The sequence below is a fragment of the Dermochelys coriacea genome, chromosome 8 (assembly GCF_009764565.3).
Source record: "Dermochelys coriacea isolate rDerCor1 chromosome 8, rDerCor1.pri.v4, whole genome shotgun sequence".
Taxonomy (NCBI): domain Eukaryota; kingdom Metazoa; phylum Chordata; order Testudines; family Dermochelyidae; genus Dermochelys; species Dermochelys coriacea.
The window spans coordinates 98,200,226-98,219,821 of NC_050075.1; the positions used below are offsets into that span (position 1 = coordinate 98,200,226).

Genomic DNA, 19,596 nt, shown 5'->3' on the forward strand with positions numbered 1-19,596 from the left:
ACAGGATGGGGCATGGTTTTGAAAATGAAAGTATGCTTATTTTTTAACAATATCCTATATAAAGTTACTTACCTTCTAATTAGAAATATGCTGAACCACAAATTTTAAAGGGGAACTACTAAAAAGTGAAAATTGAGTTAAGGCCACTAATACATGTTAATGCTCTCCTAAGAACTTCCTGGTTCACTTAAGATACTCACAAGTATGAGAAGTCTCATCACAACCAATGGTATTTATGATGTCATTGAATTATGTATTTTCGGATACCTTCAACCAACAGAAGTTCCAAGAAAATTTCACAGAGTGGAAACATGAATATTTATGACTAATTAAAATGTATCTCTGTGCTGAATGTTCCCCATAGCCTGATTAATGAGGAAATTAGCACATACTTCTGGGCTCAATTTTATTTTCTTTTTTGCTTTGTATTTTACTTTTAATAGTAATTTCACTGTCTGAATGATGTTTTCTACAGTGCTTGTAAGCACTATCTACTGCCAAGCCAGTTAACTACACATTAGTATTCATCGTTAATATCTTTACGCTATATCCAGGATTCAACTTTCTATCTATATGTGGCAGCCTGAATTGTTAAACTGCCACCAGTAAATGCCACAAATAGCTGTCCATTTACCCCTACTGCTCTCACCTCCTTTTACTCCAGTGGAGATCAGAATTGGAGGAAGACCATCTTCAGGGATCAGGTTCATCGCACTGCCAACTGGACTGCCAACCTGAGTTATACTTCCCGAGAATCCAGAAGTGTTATCAGTCTACAAAAAGGAAACAATAAGAAAGGATAACATTTTCTAAAAAAAGCAAGAGCTGGGTAGACTTCACCCTTAGATTGCTAGATGTAGGTGAAAGAGATATACCTCCGATAATTCTATAGAGTGGAAACAAGTTAACCCTTGGTACATGACATTGACACAGACTAAGAAAGACCAGCACCTCCTCTCTCTATAAACACGTGTACAATCAAAACAGAAACAAAGCAGCTACGGTTACACCAAGCTTCTGCTCACGGGTTTGAAAATATTTACCGGAGCGCCATTCTGGACAGCTCCAGCTGAATTTAAGCCCTGCCCTTTATGCATACAAACAGGCCATATACCCAAAGCTTGGAAAACTCCTTGAATAGTAGTGGCCTGATACTGGATTAGAGCTCTAAAATGCTACTGCATAATGGCATATGCAATTCAATGGCTCATTCCAAAATATATAGCCAGCCTCAGGACTCTGCAAACCTCAAAATCAGCCTGGACATAAGCCATACATATTACTAAAAGAGAATCTTAAATCAACAGACTTCACATATCAGTCTCACTTAAATTGCCATAGAACTGAATGTACCATCGAGGACAACGTGACCATGCTGTTCTAAACAACAAACAGCACAATGTTTCCTCACCTCTGCTGATAGAGGGCTGTTGGTCACAGGCTTGGCTGGATCATGTGACACTGCTAGGGTGCCTACAGGAGTTGTCCCAGCCACTGTCAATTTTGCTGCATCAGCAACTTCTCCATTAGGTAATATCCCATCAGCAAACCAAACACGTCTTTGTTCTCTGGGTTGAGCCACTAGAGAGAAAAACAAAGTTCAAAATCTTGCAGCAACATGAACCGGCAGCTTCGCTCAAGAAAAGTTAAGGTGTTTAGTTCGAATGTAAAAAGTAGCAATGATAGCAGGGGTATGACAAATCCATATTAACAGATTTCAGAGTAGCAGCCGTGTTAGTCTGTATTCGCAAAAAGAAAAGGAGTACTTGTGGCACCTTAGAGACGAACAAATTTATTAGAGCATAAGCTTTCGTGAGCTACAGCTCACTTCATCGGATGCATTTGGTGGAAAAAACCAAATGCATCCGATGAAGTGAGCTGTAGCTCACGAAAGCTTATGCTCTAATAAATTTGTTAGTCTCTAAGGTGCCACAAGTACTCCTTTTCTTTTTCCATATTAACAGAATTAGGCAAATATTGAATACAAATTCAAACAGTGGCAGAAGGGCACCAGGGTCAGTGGGTGATAGTACTATATTACCCAGTAGAGATGGGAGGAACAAGTGGTAAGATGGTATCTGTACAAGATTCCCTAGACTAAGAAAATAAGACGTATCTACTTAATCAGTACAAGAAAAAAAAAAACTTTATTGCATATATAGGGCTCTCTGATATAATTCCTACACACTGAGTACTTTAGAGAAATATCTGCCAGCATGATTAGGAACAATCATCTCCATGTGTTTGGAAATTACATTTGTACATATATTTCCTGTCTGCATTTTTCCTTTCCTTTGATCCTACCCACAACATGACAAGTGTCCTTAGCTGCAAGGTTTGAAAGGGGTGTGTTACCAGAGATTCACATTAACATTTAATCAAAGCCTGTTTAGAAGAAAGAATGTAAGAGTTTTCTTACTTTCTGCTCCAGGGTGCTTTAAAACTCCCACAGGTACCATCACAGTGGGAGGTGGAGAGCTCAGGGCTCCTGAGGCCTGAGCTTGCTGCAAGGGAGGGATAGTAGAACAGTATTCAGCAGGATTGTTAGGGTTAGGACTCTGGCTTGAGGCACTCATCATGTTCTCCCAGGCTTGAGCTAAAGCAAACAGAAAACAAGAAACGTGAATGTACATCTAAGTACACAACATTCCATGATGATGGTTAAATTCACAGCTACAATAGCTCTGGGCTTTTCCACCTACCCTGGCCAATCTCGTCTTACTTTGATTAAAAACAGAAAAAAGACTTATACGTGAGATTGTGATTAAAGAACAAAATTGAAGAAAGAGTATTGGTGTTTTGTGATAACAACCTCAGCTCACATAGTAGTGTATTCCAAAATTGTTAGCTATATTTTGGTTTAGTGGCACTTAGATCCTTGTCCGTCATTTTGTTGTCTCCTTAGAGGATCTAAAAAATCAATTTTTATGTATACAATATCATACAGTCACACGGTGCTCTACAGACAGACAAAAGCCTCACCCTTTACCCCGAAGATTTTACAATCTAGATTACACAACACCAAGGCAACAGATTTACTTTTGCAAATGAGTATACTACATTGTATTTTTTTATATCCAGAATAAACCAATGTACATTAACACCTTATTTTCAAACTATGAAGAAGTTTGTGTGCTGTGAATTTTTGAAGACATGGCCTGAACTTTAACTCAACCCAAAAAACCCCACACGATTTTTAGTTTAAATACAACACCCACAACTTTTAAGTCAACGTTAGTCAGAGAACAAGCTCTTCTCTTTTAGTCAGAGAACACTGCAGAACTAGATCTCAACTGAGCTATTTATTGGGTTGTCTATATTGTCAAAAGCACATAAAAAGATGTGCAGGTGTACAAGATAATCATGTGATTCACACATGCAGAAGAGCACACTGCATCTTCAATAAATAATATGAACATCTTTAACCAAAGAAAAGCAAATAGGACATCAAAGAAAAATAGCTCTTTCTTGCATCAACTTACAAACACAATGCAGAGCCAGTGAAAGGATTTTGAGCCCTTTAAGACATTTCAATTTGATGAGAAAGGTAGGGCAGATTCAATTATTTTGAAAAAGCAATTTAGTGTCAATATAGAGGCTGGACATACAGGAGGGAGACTTAAACAAAGGAAACAGATATCCTTAGGATCCCCTTCTTGGGATACCCAGAGCAGTTTTGTTTCAATCTTCTCTCCTTCACTTCATGATAGCCTGTGTCAGTTCAGAAATAGCTATCAACTAGAAACACCTTCTCAGACAAAGATGGCATCCAGAACTGTAATTAAGCACATACTCTGTCTATGGATAAGCACTATCAAACAAAAAATAATGAAATGAAAATCCAATTCAGCAACCAAGTGAAATAACTACATCTAAAGTATAATCCATACAAGTGCAAAGAATGATTAACTCACTGCTCTGAATTACAAAAATCTGGAACTGCAAGGAAACTGAGTGGATCAGGTGAGATTAGAACTGGTCAAATGAACTGACAGGCAATTGACTAGCAAAAGGAAAACATCATTACAAAGCACTGCAGATGGACAGAAACACAGATGACAAGTTGGCCCAGAGGCAGATGCATGCTATTATGCAGGCAATGCTTTCCCTATAATAAAACAAGTAGTGGTGTCACCATTGTGTACCACTAATGTGTGTCAGTGCTGGCAACAGGACAGAAAAGCTTTTAAAAGGAAATCATTGTAACATGATCAATTTTGTTGTATCTCTTTACAAGAACATTTGGTTTCAACTAAAATATTTTCAGGTTCCTCCCTTCTCCAAAACAAAAACAAATCCTACTCACAACCAAATGGAGCCAAAATCATGCATACTTCATTGTTCTTGTTTGGAACATTCTCAGCACCTTTGTCATAAGACCAGCCCTACTGGCTCAGACCAATGCTCCACCTAGCCCACTATCCTGTCTTTTGACAGGAGCCAGTTCCAAATGCTTCAGAGGAAATGAACAGAACCAGACAATTATCGACTGATCCATCCCCTGTCCCAGCTTCTGGCAGTCAGAAGCTTAGGAACACCCAAAGCAGGGGCAGCATCCCTGACCATCTTGGCTAATAGCCATTGATGGACCTATCCTCCAGGAAATTATCTTCAGTAATTCTTTTTTTGAATCCAATTATACTTTTGGGCTTCACAACATCTGTTGGCACCAAATTCCACAGGTTGACTGCATCATGTGAAGTACTTCCTTATGTTGGTTTTAAACCTGCTATCTAATGATTTCATTGGATGACCTGTGGGGCAGGATGGGAGAAGACAACCTGAGCCCTGTGGCTGACCCCCTACCTGGCAGGCGAAGCCCAAGTGTCCTATATGGCCCTGAGCAAGGAACAGGCCAGGAGCCGCGACGCAGTAAAGGCAGCCGTCCTAGATCGGGTGGACTGTCCGCCAAGAAGTACCTCTAGAGGTTCTGGGTGGCAAGGTGGACAGGGGGGTTGCAGTCCCGGGCATTCACCCAGTAGTTAATGGACTGGGCCACCCGATGTCTAAGACCTGACACCCAGACAGTGGGGGTGATCATGGAGGCGCTCATCCTAGAACAGTTTTTACATGGCCTCCCCAAGAACAAAGGGTATGGGTGAGACAACACCAAGTTGTCTCAGTACGGTAGAGGCAGCGGTAAAACTGACAGGAGTATGTGGAGGCAGACTTCTCCAGGAAAGAGGGACACCCATACAAGGAAGAAGAAACCAGGAGAAAATCCAGGGAACCCTCGATAGGAAAAAGTCTGGAGAAAAAACAGGAGAACAACTGGGGAGCTCCCACTGGGACCAGGCCACTCGTTTGCTGGCAATGTGGGACATAAAAGGGGGGCCTGCCTGGATATGGAATGCGGCTTTTGCAGAGTTTTGTGGATGGACCAACTCTGGAGGGTAGGGGAAGGGACGGAAACTGTCCACCATTCCCGTGAGGGTGGGGAGAAGACCCCAGCAGGGTCTGGTGGATACGGCCTCGGACTGCTCTCTTGTAAGGAGGGGGGGGAGCGGGGGGGGGGCGGAGGGGTGGGCTGGTGAAGCCGCAACGGACGATTCTGAGATAATTGCTAATGGCTCAGATATCTTTGAAAAGTCTGGAGAGATTCCTGAAGACCAGAAAAGGGCAAACATAGTGCCCATCTATAAAATGGGAAATAAGAACAACCCCGGTGAATTACAGACCAGTTAGCTTAACTTCTGTACCCGGAAAGATAATGGAGCAAATAATTAAGCACTCAATTTGCAAACACCTAGAAGATAATAAGGTGATAAATAAATGAGCATGGATTTGTCAAGAACAAATCATGTCAAACCAACCTGATAACTTTCTTTGACAGGGTAACAAGCCTTGGGGATGGGGGGAAGCATTAGATGTGGTATATCTTGACTTTAGTAAGGCTTTTGATACTGTCTCACATCACCTTCTCATAAACAAACTAGGGAAATACAACCTAGTTGGAGCTACTATAAGGTGGGTACATAACTGGTTGGAAAATCGTTCCCAGAGAGTAGTTATCAGTGGTTCACAGTCATGCTGGAAGGGCATAATGAATGGGGTCCCGCAGGGATCGGTTCTGGGTCCAGTTCTGTTCAATATTTTCACCAGTGATTTAGATAATGGCATAGAGAGTACACTTATAAAGCTTGTGAACGATACCAAGCTGAGAGGGGTTGCAAGTGCTTTGGAGGATAGGATTAAAATTCAAAATGATCTGGACAAACTGGAGAAATGGTCTGAAGTAAACAGAATGAAATTGAATAAGGACAAATGCAAAATACTCCACTTAGGAAGGAACAATCAGTTGCACACAAAGAAAATGGGAAATCACTGCCTAGGAAGGAGTACTGCGGAAAGGGATCTGGGGGTCATAGTAGATCACAAGCTAAATATGAGTCAACAGTGTAATGCTGTTGCAAAAAAAACAAACATCATTCTGGGATGTATTAGCAGGAGTATCGTAAGAAAGACATGAGAAGTAATTCTTCTGCTCTTCTCCATGCTGATTAGGCCTCAACTGGAGTATTCTGTCCAGTTCTGGGCGCCACATTTCAGGAAAGATGTGGACAAATTGGAGAAAGTCAGAGAAGAGCAACAAAAATAATTAAAGGTCTAGAAAACATGACCTGTGAGGGAAGACTGAAAAAAATGGGTTTGTTTAGTCTGGAGAAGAGAAGACTGAGAGGGGACATAACAGTTTTCAAGTACATAAAAGGCTGTTACAAGAAGGAGGGAGAAAAATTGTTCTTCTCAACTTCTGAGGACAGGACAAGAAGCAATGGGCTTAAATTGCAGCCAGGGAGGTTTAGGTTGGACATTAGGAAAAACTTCCTGTCAGAGTGGTTAAACACTGGAATAATTTGCTTAGGAAGGTTGTGGAATCTCCATTATTGGGGATTTTTAAAAGCAGGTTGGACAAACACCTGTCATGGATGGTCTAGATAATACTTAGTCCTGCCTTGAGTGCAGGGGACTAGACTGGATGACCTCTCGAGGTTCCTTCCAGTTCTATGATTCCCGGTGCCAAAGTGAATTTGGAGAGCATCCATGGGGATGAGGCAGAGTACTCAATGGCCCAGGTGCCCCTTGAGGTCCAGGACAGGTTCTGCTGGAAATGGGTTGGGATAGTAGAGGGCCTGCCGTACCCAGTGGTGGTGGGCATTGACTGGGACCCCTGCCTAAGAGAGAAAGGAGGGGAGAAAGCCCATGGTAGGAAAGGCATGGGGAGACTCCTTGAGGAAGAGGGAAGGGATCTCTGAAGCAGAAATCCCTAGAAAATAGAGCCCGAGTCAGGAAGGACAGGAGAAGGGAAGAATAGAGGAGATATCCGCCCCAGGGCCCTTAATGGAGCTGAAGGGCCTAACAGAACTCCCTGTAAGGGGACCCCCGGAAGATGAGACCCAGGCCCCACTTGACAGTTTTTGGGAACCTGAAGTCTTGGGTGTCCAGGGGAAAGCTGGGATCAACCCTAAACCCCTGTCAGAGGCAAAGGGAGAGAGGAATGGGGGCACCTCTGGGGGTGTGAATGGTGAGAGGACCTGTGGGTGGCAGCGGAGCTATGGGAGCATCTACCCCCCACACAATGTGGCTTCTGCGGATTGGGGATGGCTGAACCCCACAAGGAAGACCCGGTGGGTCACCAGAAAGACGAGGGAGGATTTCCCATATGGCCCTGCCCAGTAGGGGGGCGAAGACGACTTGGATGGACGAACCTGGTGGCTGGAGAAGGGGTGGGACGTGTGTGACAGGGTGTTGGGCAAGAACTGCTGACTCAGCCCTCTGTCTCACTATTCCTGGATGGAAATAAATTGGAGCTGGCTAGAGAAAACCTGCACTTAATTGGTGAATGGGAGACAGCTGCCTGTCCAATTAGCCTGGGGATGTATAAAAGGCTGGGAGGAAGGAAGCTGAGGATGGGAGCGAGGGAGTGGAAGCACAGCAATAGCTCTTCCCTCCTGGGTGCAGACACTAGAACCCAAGCTGTGTATGGTGAAAACGTGGTGGAAGCAAAACCTTTAATAAACAGCACCAGTGGTTACTGAACCCCAGGGTCTCCGAGTGACTTTGCCAGCACAGCAGGGGCAGGGGCCAAGAGGGCCTTAGAGCACCCTGCTACAAGTGGTAACAGCTAATTTAGACTCTGTTATTTTGTATGTATAGTTGAAATTATGTTTTCCAATGTACATTACTTTGCACTTATCAACACTGAATTTCATCTATAATTTTGTTGCCCAGTCTCACAGTTTTATGAGATCCCATTCTAACTCTTCATAGTCAGCTTTGGACTTAACTATCCTGAGTAATTTTGTACTGTCTGCCAACTTTGCAGCCTCACGCTTACCCACCTTTTCCAGCTCATTTATTAATATGTTAAGCAGCACTGGTCCCAATACAGATCCTTAGGAAACCTAGTTATTTACCTTTCTCCACTGTGAAAACTGACCCTTTATTCCTACCCTTTGTTTCCTATCTTTTAACCAGTTACTGATAGATGAGAGGACCTTCCCTCTTATCCCATGCTTACTTTGCTTAAGAGCTTTTGGTGTGGCACCTTGTCAAAGGCTTTCTGAAAATCCATGTACACTATATCAACTGGATCACCTTTGTCCACATAATTTTTGACCCCCTCAAAGAATTCTAATACATTTGTAAGGCATGATTTCCCTTTACAAAAGCCACATTGACTCATCCCCAATATATTATGTTCATCTACATGTCTGATAATTCATCAAAAACCAATGTCATATTTGTGCCTACCTTTAATTCCTAGTTACTGTAAACTACAATTCCTTATCATGCTGCTTATAGCCTCTAGTGGAAGATGTTGATATTTAGCACTTTATATTTTTCAAATTGCTTTGAAACTAATTAATCTTTAACACTTTGAGATAGAAAAATTATTCCCATTTAACAGCTATGGAATCTGCCCAAAAATTTTGAATGCCACACTTCAGCATTCATAACTCCAGCTGAAGTCAATGGGACCTCCAGGTGTATTCAGGTCCTGTGAAAAATCAAGCTCTTAGATGAAGTGTCAATAGGGAACACAAAAATTAGTGGGCACTTCTGAAAACTTGGCCTAAGTAATTTCAGAGATTGAAAGATTATAAAGCCGGAAGGTACCTCCACTGTGATCATCCAGTCTGTCCTCCTGCATAACACAGGACATAATACTTCCCTAAATTAATTCCTGTTTAAACTACGGAATTTCTTTTAGAAAAACATCCAATCTTGATTCTAAAATGAGTCGTGATGAAGAATTCACCACAATCGATTGGAACATCTTACCATGGTTAATCACGCTAACTGTTGAAAAACTGAATCTTATTTCTAGTCTGAATTTGGCTATCTTCAATTTCCAGCCATTGGATCCTGTTACACTTACGTCTCTTAGAGTGAAGAGCCTATTATCCAATTTGTGTACACATTTGTGAATATCTTTAGACTGTGCTTAAATCACCTGTGACAAAGTTCCTCCTCTACCTTGGTGGGTCTTGCACTTATTGGCGGATTTGCTCACCTTGGAGCCTCTCGGCAGCGCTCAGTTTGGCCGTTTTCGTGAACCCACAGTCCAGGTCAACTCCTCCTGTATATGACCAGGAGTTGGGAGGTTTGGAGGGAACCCGGGCCCACCCTCTACTCCAGGTTCCAGCCCAGGGCTCTGTGGAATGCAGCTCTCTAGAGTGCCTCTTGGAACAGCTGTGTGACAGCTACAGCTCCCTGGGCTACTTCCCATGGCCTCCTCCCAACACCTGCTTTATCCTCACTCTCAGCTCCTAGCGCCTCTTGCTCCCAGCTCCTTACATGTGCCACAAACTGAAGTAAGCTCCTTTTTAAACCCATGTGCCCTGATTAGCCTGCCTTAATTGATTCTAGCAACTTCTTGATTGGCTCAGGTGTTCTAATCAGCCTGTCTGTCTTAATTGTCTCCAGAAGGTTCCTGATTGTTCTGGAACCTTCCCTGTTACCTTACCCAGGGAAAATGGACCTACTTAACCTGGGGTAATATATCTGACTTCTGTTACTCTCCTGTAGCTATCCGGCCCAACCCTGTCACACACCCCTTAGCCTTCTTTTTTGATAAACTTAATTGAGTTCCTTGAGTCTCTCACTATAAAGAATATTTTCCAATCCTTTAATTGTTTTCATGGCTCTTCTTTGAACCCTCTTCAATTTTTCAACATCCTCCTTGAATTGTGGACACCAGAAATGGACACAGTATTCCAGCTTTCAGAGTAGCAGCCGTGTTAGTCTGTATTCGCAAAAAGAAAGGAGTACTTGTGGCACCTTAGAGACTAACAATTTATTAGAGCATAAGCTTTCGTGAGCTACAGCTCACTTCATCGGATGCATTTGGTGGAAAAAACAGAGGAGAGATTATATACACACACACACACAGAGAACATGAAACAATGGGTTTATCATACACACTGTAAGGAGAGTGATCACTTAAGATAAGCCATCACCAACAGCAGGGGGTGGGGAAGGAGGAAAACCTTTCATGGTGACAAGCAGGTAGGCTAATTCCAGCAGTTAACAAGAATATCAGAGGAACAGTGGGGGGTGGGGTGGGAGGGAGAAATACCATGGGGAAATAGTTTTACTTTGTGTAATGACTCATCCATTCCCAGTCTCTATTCAAGCCTAAGTTAATTGTATCCAGTTTGCAAATTAATTCCAATTCAGCAGTCTCTCGTTGGAGTCTGTTTTTGAAGCTTTTTTGTTGAAGTATAGCCACTCTTAGGTCTGTGATCGAGTGACCAGAGAGATTGAAGTGTTCTCCAACTGGTTTTTGAATGTTATAATTCTTGACGTCTGATTTGTGTCCATTCATTCTTTTACGTAGAGACTGTCCAGTTTGGCCAATGTACATGGCAGAGGGGCATTGCTGGCACATGATGGCATATATCACATTGGTAGATGCGCAGGTGAACGAGCCTCTGATAGTGTGGCTGATGTGATTAGGCCCTATGATGGTATCCCCTGAATAGATATGTGGACAGAGTTGGCAACGGGCTTTGTTGCAAGGATAGGTTCCTGGGTTAGTGGTTCTGTTGTGGTGTGTGTGTTGCTGGTGAGTATTTGCTTCAGATTGGGGGGCTGTCTGTAAGCAAGGACTGGTCTGTCTCCCAAGATCTGAGAGAGCGATGGCTCGTCCTTCAGGATAGGTTGTAGATCCTTGATGATGCGTTGGAGAGGTTTTAGTTGGGGGCTGAAGGTGATGGCTAGTGGCGTTCTGTTGTTTTCTTTGTTGGGCCTGTCCTGTAGTAGGTGACTTCTGGGTACTCTTCTGACTCTGTCAATCTGTTTCTTCACTTCAGCAGGTGGGTATTGTAGTTGTAGGAATGCATGATAGAGATCTTGTAGGTGTTTGTCTCTGTCTGAGGGGTTGGAGCAAATGCGGTTATATCGTAGCGCTTGGCTGTAGACAATGGATCGAGTGGTATGATCTGGATGAAAGCTAGAGGCATGTAGGTAGGAATAGCGGTCAGTAGGTTTCCGATATAGGGTGGTGTTTATGTGACCATCGCTTATTAGCACCGTAGTGTCCAGGAAGTGGATCTCTTGTGTGGACTGGTCCAGGCTGAGGTTGATGGTGGGATGGAAATTGTTGAAATCATGGTGGAATTCCTCAAGAGCTTCTTTTCCATGGGTCCAGATGATGAAGATGTCATCAACGTAGCGCAAGTAGAGTAGGGGCATTAGGGGACGAGAGCTGAGGAAGCGTTGTTCTAAGTCAGCCATAAAAATGTTGGCATACTGTGGGGCCATGCGGGTACCCATCGCAGTGCCGCTGATTTGAAGGTATACATTGTCACCAAATGTGAAATAGTTATGGGTCAGGACAAAGTCACAAAGTTCTGCCACCAGGTTAGCCGTGACAGTATCGGGGATACTGTTCCTGACGGCTTGTAGTCCATCTTTGTGTGGAATGTTGGTGTAGAGGGCTTCTACATCCATAGTGGCTAGGATGGTGTTTTTAGGAAGATCACCAATGGACTGTAGTTTCCTCAGGAAATCGGTGGTGTCTCGAAGATAGCTGGGAGTGCTGGTAACGAAGGGCCTGAGGAGGGAGTCTACATAGCCAGACAATCCTGCTGTCAGGGTGCCAATGCCTGAGATGATGGGGCGTCCAGGATTTCCAGGTTTATGGATCTTGGGTAGCAGATAGAATACCCCAGGTCGGGGCTCCAGGGGTGTGTCTGTGCGGATTTGTTCTTGTGCTTTTTCAGGGAGTTTCTTGAGCAAATGCTGTAGTTTCTTTTGGTAACTCTCAGTGGGATCAGAGGGTAATGGCTTGTAGAAAGTGGTGTTGGAGAGCTGCCTAGTAGCCTCTTGTTCATACTCCGACCTATTCATGATGACGACAGCACCTCCTTTGTCAGCCTTTTTGATTATGATGTCAGAGTTGTTTCTGAGGCTGTGGATGGCACTGTGTTCTGCATGGCTGAGGTTATGGGGTAAGCGATGCTGCTTTTCCACAATTTCAGCTCGTGCACGTCGGCGGAAGCAGTCTATGTAGAAATCCAGGCTGCTGTTTCGACCTTCAGGAGGAGTCCACCCAGTATTCCAGCTGTAGTAGTACGAGTGTCACATACAGAGACAATATAAACCGCCCCCCTTCTATTCAATAGTCCTGTTTATACATCCAAGGATTGCATTAGCCCTTTTGGTCCCAGCATCTCCCTCAGAGCTCACGTTCTGCCAGTAATTTGTCTGGATCCAAGATCAGAACACAAGAGTTATTTAGCTGTGCCTATGCCTGAGGAGTTTTTACTGAACTCAGTCCTTTAGACCAGGCCTCCTTCTCTGACACGAAGGAGTTAACAATAGTGATGTTATTTAATAGGTCAGCTAATAAGAAACGAAGCAGCATCCTCTTGTGGACTAAGATTCTTTCATGATTTCCCTATAGTATGTAGTCTAGAAAGGGACACAAATGTGGGTTTCTTCCCTTTGGTCTCCTGTATGAAAGGGTAACAGATCAGCCATTTGTTAAGAAAACAAGCAGAGCAAGCTTCCATACTTTCCTCCATACAAAACAAATTTTCTGAAATCCAAGCAGGGTGCTTTATGAAATTACGTGTGGTACAAGAGTCCCCAAGTCTCACAAGGATTGCAAATGAGTTATCTACAGCCTTGCATTTTTAAATATTTGCCACTAAGAATATAGTGTTTTCAATAGGCTAGGCATACATCAGCCACTGACCAACACAAAACCAGTAAAACTTTGCAGTTAGTCCCTATTTTTCTACTTACCATTCATTAGTACTGAATGGCAGATTACACACACTCTGGCTTCTTTTCTGTCCATGTACAACAACTTGCATTTTAGACTGCAGCATGCTGCACAGAAAACCTGGAGCAAAAGAAAAAACACACTAAATCACTCAATGTTTCATGATAAGAGTAATTTAAATAGATTAATTCAGATACTGAATACATCAGAAAGTGCAAAATTAGGAGGCAAATTATCAATAATCCTTAATCAATTTCACTGTGACATTGTTGAAGGTCAAATGACCTAGTATCAGTTTCATTAAATCCTACTGAAGTAAGTGCTATCTGCAACAATATAAATGTACACACTCCCCACTGGAGTAATTTAAAAATGCAGGTTTGAGATAATGGCTAATGGATCAGGAAAATCATATGTAATTCCTCAGTGAATTGAGGGATTGGGAATTAATAGTGGCCACCTTTACAGCTCTCTGGAATGAATCGTGTTTAAAACACAACACTGGGAAAGTGCTCAGGCAGTTTCTCTGGTCACTTAAATCAAAGCCAAAACTGGATGGGAAACTGTGAAATACATTTCAGAAAAAAGGACATCCATTTTGTCTCTACACTTGAGACCTGCACTGTTGTAACTCTCAGTAGTTCAAATGAATCACCGTAAAAGTGCGTCCTCACCAGCCATCTTGGCTACCTATTAAGCCCTGGCTACCTATTGACCCGTTGGTACATAGTACACGTATCAATCCCTGCAGTATCCATGCATTATGGGTATCTATCCCACAGTTCCCACACAAGTCCCTCCCAAAAGTAGAGTTTGGGGGAATAATAATCCACTGTTAGATGCAGTGCCAAAATGTATAAATTAGTATTTTTCAATATATAAAATAGCAAGAAATTGTGTAAAATTAAATATCAGTGTTACATATTTTCAAGAAGAAAAGCCTTATGATCACTGCATTGCATTTTATAAAAGAGAAATCTCATGCAGAATTACTGAAGCTGCAACAAGAAAGTAATCAGGAGTACAAGATTCATTCCACACCACACTGGTTGCTAAAAGGAACACAGCATGACTTGTGCTGGAAGGACCAACGAGAATGCTGCAGCTGCAATGCCAGCACTTTCCACCTGCTCCAGGACTAACAGCTCAGTGATTCTGGGCAGCATGCTACAAGAAAGTGCAATTGTAACAACAACTGCAATGCCTGTGCACCATTACAAACATTTGTATGGAGACATAAGATACCTTACAGATGTGGCAATGCAATGGTGCCTATAATGCCCAAATTCTCCAGTACAGACAAGATTCTGGCCAGTCTATCTTAAGGTTTACAATGTGTATTTAAATAAAAAGTCAATGGTTTCCCATACGTGTCCCAGGGCTTTTGTTCAGGTGGCATATGAAGCCACTGATGAGTGCACGTTTCACGCAGAAAAACAGCTTAAAGCTTATGAAATTTAGACGCATCAGATACTATACTGTAAACGCTCTCTGAAAGTCAAGTCAGAATTTTGGATTTCAACCCAATGTAGTTTCGATTTCATTTGGTTTTCATATGCATAATTAACAGTGTATCTTTCTTTTAATCTTCATAGATATTCATGTAATCCTATACTTTTTCCCTACCCCAACTACAACATTTCTAAATCTTGCACATTTTAAAACTAAATACAAAGGTCCATCTACACTACAAATGAGTCAAGGTACTCTGTTTCAACCGTTAAACATAATAGTGTCTAACTGTCTCCTAGCCCAGTTAAAATGACACAGTTTGGTTCAGTGTGCACTAAAAATGTTGGCCATGTTGTAACTAGGAGCAGCCATTTTGTAAATAGGTCCTGTAACTTTGTTGTAGTTTGTAACGTAGAGATGAGGCCCCAGCCTGAGACAAGATTTTAGCATACAAATGATGAGAGCTGGAATAACAATTTTGTCGCCTGGATGATCTCATCTAATGGTGTGTAAACTGTAAAATTTCCTTTTCTAATTATATCAGCTATACTTTACCAGCTTTTAAAGCGATATTACCAGTACTGGTTTTGGAGTAATTTATTTTAAGATATTCTGCTTCATTTCAATTCTCAGGGAAGCCTATCCACTGGAAAATTCAGTTCAGATTTAAACTAGGAGGGCAATTACAGAACATGGAAAAATCAATGTCCTCAACCACAGACCAAAGGACTAAACTAATTAATTTCTAATTCAGGACCCTTTGAAGAAGATTACATTCTGCATTTAACAAAGCTTTTCAAGCACAATGATTTCTATGATCTAAATACTAAACAGAAATAAATAGTAGAATGACAAAACGTTAACACCTGTTCTCATTGGCATCTTTAACTTTGTAGTAGGGTAGAGTGCAGGTGTTGTATATAATCAAATATAAACAACATTTAAGGTGAAAGTGAAGTGTGCTTTCCTGTTTTTTCAGCAATATATATATATACAGTATATTTGAAAGCAACTGTCAAGCAATTAGTATTTCACATAGCAGAAAATAGCAGCTTGTTTAAATTCAGCAAGTTTGCACAGTGCAATTACAAGATTTTATGTTTGTTTTTGTTTTACTTCTTAGTGCAAGGAGAATCACTAGTTTGGCCTAGAACAGAATTGTCACATACAAATACTCCACTTGTTCTACACAAGGATATCACAGGTGACCATTACAGATGGCAATGGAAAATACATATACAAAATATTAACAATTAAAATCAATAGTTTCTCCTAAAATATATCATCACTTTTCAGGTTCTTAAGTTTAAAACAAAGTTTGGTAAATGTGCATATTTAATTTCTACCTTCTCCATGATATTCAGTGGCTCACACTGATTTTGTCAATTACTACACAAATTAAAGCAACACTTTCTCCAGGCGCCATCCAACTATTTTTAAATGCAATTTTTATTCTTAGGACTTTTTGCCACAACGGTTAGTTTTAAGAGAAACTATTGTGTTACAATTCAGATTAAGAATCTCTTAGATTATTAACACTGAACATTTGAAAAATCTACATTATTTTTGCCCCTTATGCGGTCTATATATTTCTGTTTACCCTTCAGTCATTTTCACTTTTTGTTTCTCATTCAGCAACAGTAAACTAGTTTCAGAGTTTAAGGCTATAAGGGACACCAGATCATCTATTCTGGCCTCCTGTATATCACAAGCCACTAAATACCACACAGCTACCACACACCAAACACAACTATCGGTATTAGACCAAAATATTACAGCCTTCAGAAGACTAAATGACTGTGTGCCACAGGCAGAGAACAGCAGGGACCAAAGAGCATCAACACCACTTATAAAACTTGGGTTTCGAGGAGAATGATTCAGTTCAAACCAAAGAGCTGCTTTTCTTTAAAACAAAATACTACAAAGCTTGTAGTCACAAAAAACTAAAGTATGGCCTAGCTATTTGACAGTGACCCTTTAAATAAGTTTCAGAGTAGCAGCCGTGTTAGTCTGTATTCGCAAAAAGAAAAGGAGTACTTGTGACACCTTAGAGATTAACAAATTTATTTGAGCATAAGCTTTCGTGAGCTACAGCATCCGATGAAGTGAGCTGTAGCTCACAAAAGCTTATGCTCAAATAAATTTGTTAGTCTCTAAGGTGTCACAAGTACTCCTTTTCCTTTAAATAAGTGACAACTGAAATCCAATACCAGTGAGAGGCCTTATCCTGTTTCCACTGACGTGGATTAAAAATTCTCACTGATTTTGGCAGGAGTAGGATTGGGCATTTAAATACATCAATAACTGAAAGATGCACTAAATTTAGGGATTTAAACTATATAGTACAAGTAGATAGTGACTACTTATTACTTATTTTTAATAATTTATTGCATATTCTAATATTGGTGGATTTAAATATGATTTGTATTAGTAAAGTATGTGTTTATTCCAAACGAGTGCTTAACCAGTCAGACCTATCATGAGAAGAATTTTTCTTCAAGTCTCAAAATAAAGAAAACATGGAACAAATGCAAAAATATGAATGTGAACACAACCCACTTAACTGGCAATTTGATGAACAGTCCTTTCACTTAATTGGACAATTGCCAGGAGAACAGATTCAGTGTTATGTATTTTAGTTAAGAAAGACAAATGTCATACCTAGACAGCTATATGGGACACTTAAAATTTTCTGCAAGTCTCCTTCCTGGAGCAGACAGATATGAATCTATGTTTGGTGAATTTGATTCTTTTAGGTACTCTGTTCATGTCATTCTGCTTCCCTATGCTATTCTGGCAGCTAAAGATCTGATCCAAAGCCCAAAGAACTCAGTTGATTTCACAGAGATTTGGACTGGACCCTAAATGAACCAAATTTACTTTAATATGTTTATTTTTAAAATGCATTAATGTTGCATTTTCATCTTATTTTAAAGTAATTCATGAATGTTTACCCGCCTAGTATTTTTAAAATTACTTTGAATAATCTGATGGTGACACTGCACCCCATATTCTTCATAGTGATATTATGATATGATTATGAAATAATTGTGATAATTATGATGTATTTTATGCAAGATATGTCATGTGAGATGTCATAGAAAAGGTAATGATTTGCTGAATATGATTATCCTATTTGTAGCATGTATCATTTTTGTGTCTGAAGTTATGAATATTAACTATGTAACTTTGCATCTGTATTTCAAATGTAGTTACATCTGGGTAACACGCACTGGACAAGATGCTTTCAGTCTAGATAGCTGGGTGCGGAAGGGCCTATTCAGGTTAATGAGCCATTAGGAAAAAACAACAGGCCTTAGGAGAAGCTTATCTCCTACCTGGGGAGCCTTCCTGAGAACACTACAGACAGCTTCTAAGTAATGGCTGCTATGACTCTACAAAGACACGTCTCTAGACTCCATCTTGGAATGTCAGCGTTTTTCCACAGACCGGTCAGGGAACCAAGCTTTGAAATAAAGGGTTCCCACCATATGCAAAAGCTATATAAGGCAGGGAGTGACATCATCGGGTGTTCTTCACTCCCCACACAAGAAAACCCCTGGAAACACTTGCGGAACAAAGACTGAACTGGGGGAAGTGCTGGACCCAAGCTAATGGGATTTTTAGCCTGTGAATGAAACATCTAGGAATTCCAAGCTCTAAAGCAAGTGCAGCCTTGCCCCTTAAGAATCTGCACCCTGCTTGTATCATCTTAGGGTGAGAATCTGCTATTCATATCCAATCTATTTAGTATATTAAACTTAGTTTGCGGTTGTTGTTTATTTGCTAGGTAATCTGTTTTGATCTGATTGCTATCACTTATACTCACTTAAAATCCATCTTTTGTAGTTAGCTTTATCTAAACCAGTGTGTGGAAATCATAACTCAGGGGCAAAAGGCTGTTGCATATTCCTCTCCACATTGAGGGAGTGGGCGAATTTTATGAGCTTAAGCTGTACAGTTCCCTGTGCATGCAAGACGGTATCATTTTGGGTTTATACTCCAGAGGGAGTGCATGCCTGAGGAGCTTTCCCATGCAGGGGCTGGTCAGAGATCCTGCTTGTAACTGCAGCTGGGTGTGTCCATACTTGTGTGTATGCTGGTGAAAGTGCTGTCTGGAGGACTTTGTAGCTTGTCACAGCAGTACAGTGTGAGAGGGAGCCCAGGCTGGTGCATCAGGGGGCTCAGTGGTACCCCAGTTCCAGGTGCCACCCCAGGGGGAACCCGTCACACTGATCAAATAATTTTAGATTTCTGTTTGCAGTGGTGTGTGCCATTTACTTATACTTCAACAACAAAATATTTACAAATATTTTATGAGCTGTTTTATCACAAAAAAGCCATATTTGCATTTAAACTAATGCAGCCCTATCTAACTGATATGGTGTGTACATAAAAATAAGTTCTTACTAAGAAATAAACTTAGCTATAATATTCAAAGAAACATTCCACACACAATAAAAATACATTTTAAAATTACATTTAATTGACCTTCCTATACAATTCCTCTTAATAACCATATCAACACTCACCTATCCATCAAATTTGGGAAAATCTTATTATAGTCAATACACTTTTTCAAAAGCAAGGATATATTTTGGTAAATACTGTAGGTAGCATGTACAAAGCAAGTAAAGGAGACATAAAAGAATGAAGATAGTCAGCTATGTTAACCAGCAGAAAAACTGGCCGTTCAGTAGTTCACTTCCCATCCCCATCAACAAGTTTCAGTGTCATTAATGGAAATTATTGATGCAGTGATTTTTGAAAATTAGTTTCCTGCACTTAGTTCTTTTATAGCAGTCTGACATGAATTCAATATCTGTTAATGGCTACAATAAACAAACTATTTAAAGGATAATCTTTCTTATCATCATGAATAACCAATAGTTATTCTCTATTAAAGTAAT

At 41.0% G+C, this 19,596-nt stretch overlaps 1 protein-coding gene across 1 annotated transcript in view; it reads right to left on the reverse strand.

The window, feature by feature from the left end:
• The window catches only part of ZFYVE9 (zinc finger FYVE-type containing 9), a 101,263-nt gene that overhangs the window by 29,967 nt on the left and 51,700 nt on the right, over window positions 1-19,596 (reverse strand). Inside the window, 4 exon segments of the mRNA XM_038413064.2 lie at window positions 650-773; window positions 1,412-1,581; window positions 2,420-2,596; window positions 13,255-13,354. Coding sequence (XP_038268992.1) covers window positions 650-773; window positions 1,412-1,581; window positions 2,420-2,596; window positions 13,255-13,354 — 571 coding nt within the window.